Source organism: Trichosurus vulpecula, chromosome 2 (genome assembly GCF_011100635.1).
Source record: "Trichosurus vulpecula isolate mTriVul1 chromosome 2, mTriVul1.pri, whole genome shotgun sequence".
In the NCBI taxonomy this organism is placed as follows: Eukaryota; Metazoa; Chordata; class Mammalia; order Diprotodontia; family Phalangeridae; genus Trichosurus; species Trichosurus vulpecula.
This window is the reverse complement of record NC_050574.1, coordinates 360,771,374-360,772,931: the sequence shown is the minus strand read 5'-3', so window position 1 is coordinate 360,772,931 and position 1,558 is coordinate 360,771,374. Positions and strand designations below refer to the sequence as shown.

General features: G+C 42.8%; 1 protein-coding gene across 2 annotated transcripts; it reads left to right on the top strand.

The window, feature by feature from the left end:
* Positions 1-245: 245 nt before the first annotated feature.
* LOC118838869 (60S ribosomal protein L10-like) lies at positions 246-887 on the top strand. Of its 2 annotated transcripts, XM_036746241.1 has the most exons (2): positions 246-320; positions 423-887. In XM_036746241.1, exons 1-2 carry the CDS (start codon positions 246-248, stop codon positions 885-887), a joined length of 540 nt encoding a protein of 179 aa, XP_036602136.1. The 2 variants fall into 2 exon arrangements, with proteins under 2 accessions (XP_036602136.1, XP_036602135.1); XM_036746240.1 differs by having other exon boundaries at positions 246-887.
* The last annotated feature ends 671 nt before the right edge of the window (positions 888-1,558 follow it).

The following is a 1,558-nucleotide window of genomic DNA, read 5'->3' as shown; positions in this document are numbered from 1 at the left end:
GTCAAAGGTGCACCTCTTTGGCTTTTACACCTGAAAGCTTGTTTGTTTTCTATGATAGAAGTTTACTGCCTGCTGATGAAAATGTGGAGGTGATTTGTGGGGGGAGGGGAGTTCAACTTTTCCTAATAATCCTTTTGAATGTTATTTTGAAAGAATTCTTTATTTCAGAAGGCTTAATTTTTAATTTAGAAACATGTAGCCCTTTCCCTGCGGCGAGACACCCAGTCCCTGCTGGCCCTAGCGCCATGGGCCGTTGTCCCACCTGCTGTTATAGGTACTGTAAAAATAAGCCATACCCAAAGTCCCGTTTCTGCAGGGGAGTTCTTGATGCCATGATAAGAATCTTTGTTCTTGGTAGAAAGAAAGCAGAAGTGGATGAATTTCCATTGTGCGGCCACATGGTGTCAGATAAATATGAACAGCTGTCATCAGAAGCCTTAGAGGCCGCTGGGATCTGTGCCAACAAGTACACGGTGAAGAGTTGTGGCAAGGATGGCTTTCATGTTCGTGTGTGGCTACATCTATTTCATGTCATCTGCGTCAATAAGATGTCATATGCTGGGGCTGATAGGCTCCAGACTGGCATGCGGGGAGCTTTTGGGAAGCCCCAGGGCACTGTAGCCCCTATACACATTGGCCAAGTTATCATGTCGATTCGAACCAAGGTTCAGAATAAAGAATATGTGATTGAAGCTTTGCAGAGAGCCAAGTTCAAGTTCCCTGGCCGCCAGAAGATCCACATCTCCAAGAAATGGGGTTTCACCCAGTTCAATGCTGATGAATTTGAAGATATGATAGCTGAGAAGCGACTCATTCCTGATGGCTGTGGGGTTAAGTACATCCCCAGTCAGGGCCCCTTGGATAAATGGTGGGCACTCCACTCCTGAGGGGTGTGTGTCCTGTGATATCTACCTTTCCACAGGCATAAATAAACTAGATATTGCTTACAAAAAAAAAAAAAAAAAGAAACATGTAGCCTGAGGTTAACAGCTTTTCAAAAATGAGTCTTCAGGTTGCTGAACCCTGTTGTTTAGGCATGTGCAAGGTGGAGCATCATAGAAATTGTCTATCCTAAGGAAATGTAGGCTTTATATCTGCATATGCAAGAGAGGGGGCGAATTTTGAGCATGTTGTTAGGCAGGACAAATAGCTCGGGGCTGAGTAGGGAGGGTAGATAGTGTGAGAGGAATGGAGGGAGAGGGGAATAATAATAATAGCTAGAAATTTGATAGCACCTTAAATTCTTTCAAGGCACTATATAACTATACCAATAGTGACATATAGATCGTAATATCATCTCATCCTCACAATGGCTTTAAAATATAGGTGCTGCTATATCCATCATTTTACACATAAGAGAACTGAGACTAAGAGAGGTTGTGACTTTCTCAGGGTCAGACAACTAGTGTCTGAAACATGATTCTAACTCAGGAATTCCTGATTCCAAGCTCAATATTATATCCACAAATTCCTCGGTACTTTCAGGTATTTTAGGGCCTCAGTTGCAAGGAATAGTTGTTCAGTGTTTCCTAACCCAAAATATGCTGAAAACTAGAAG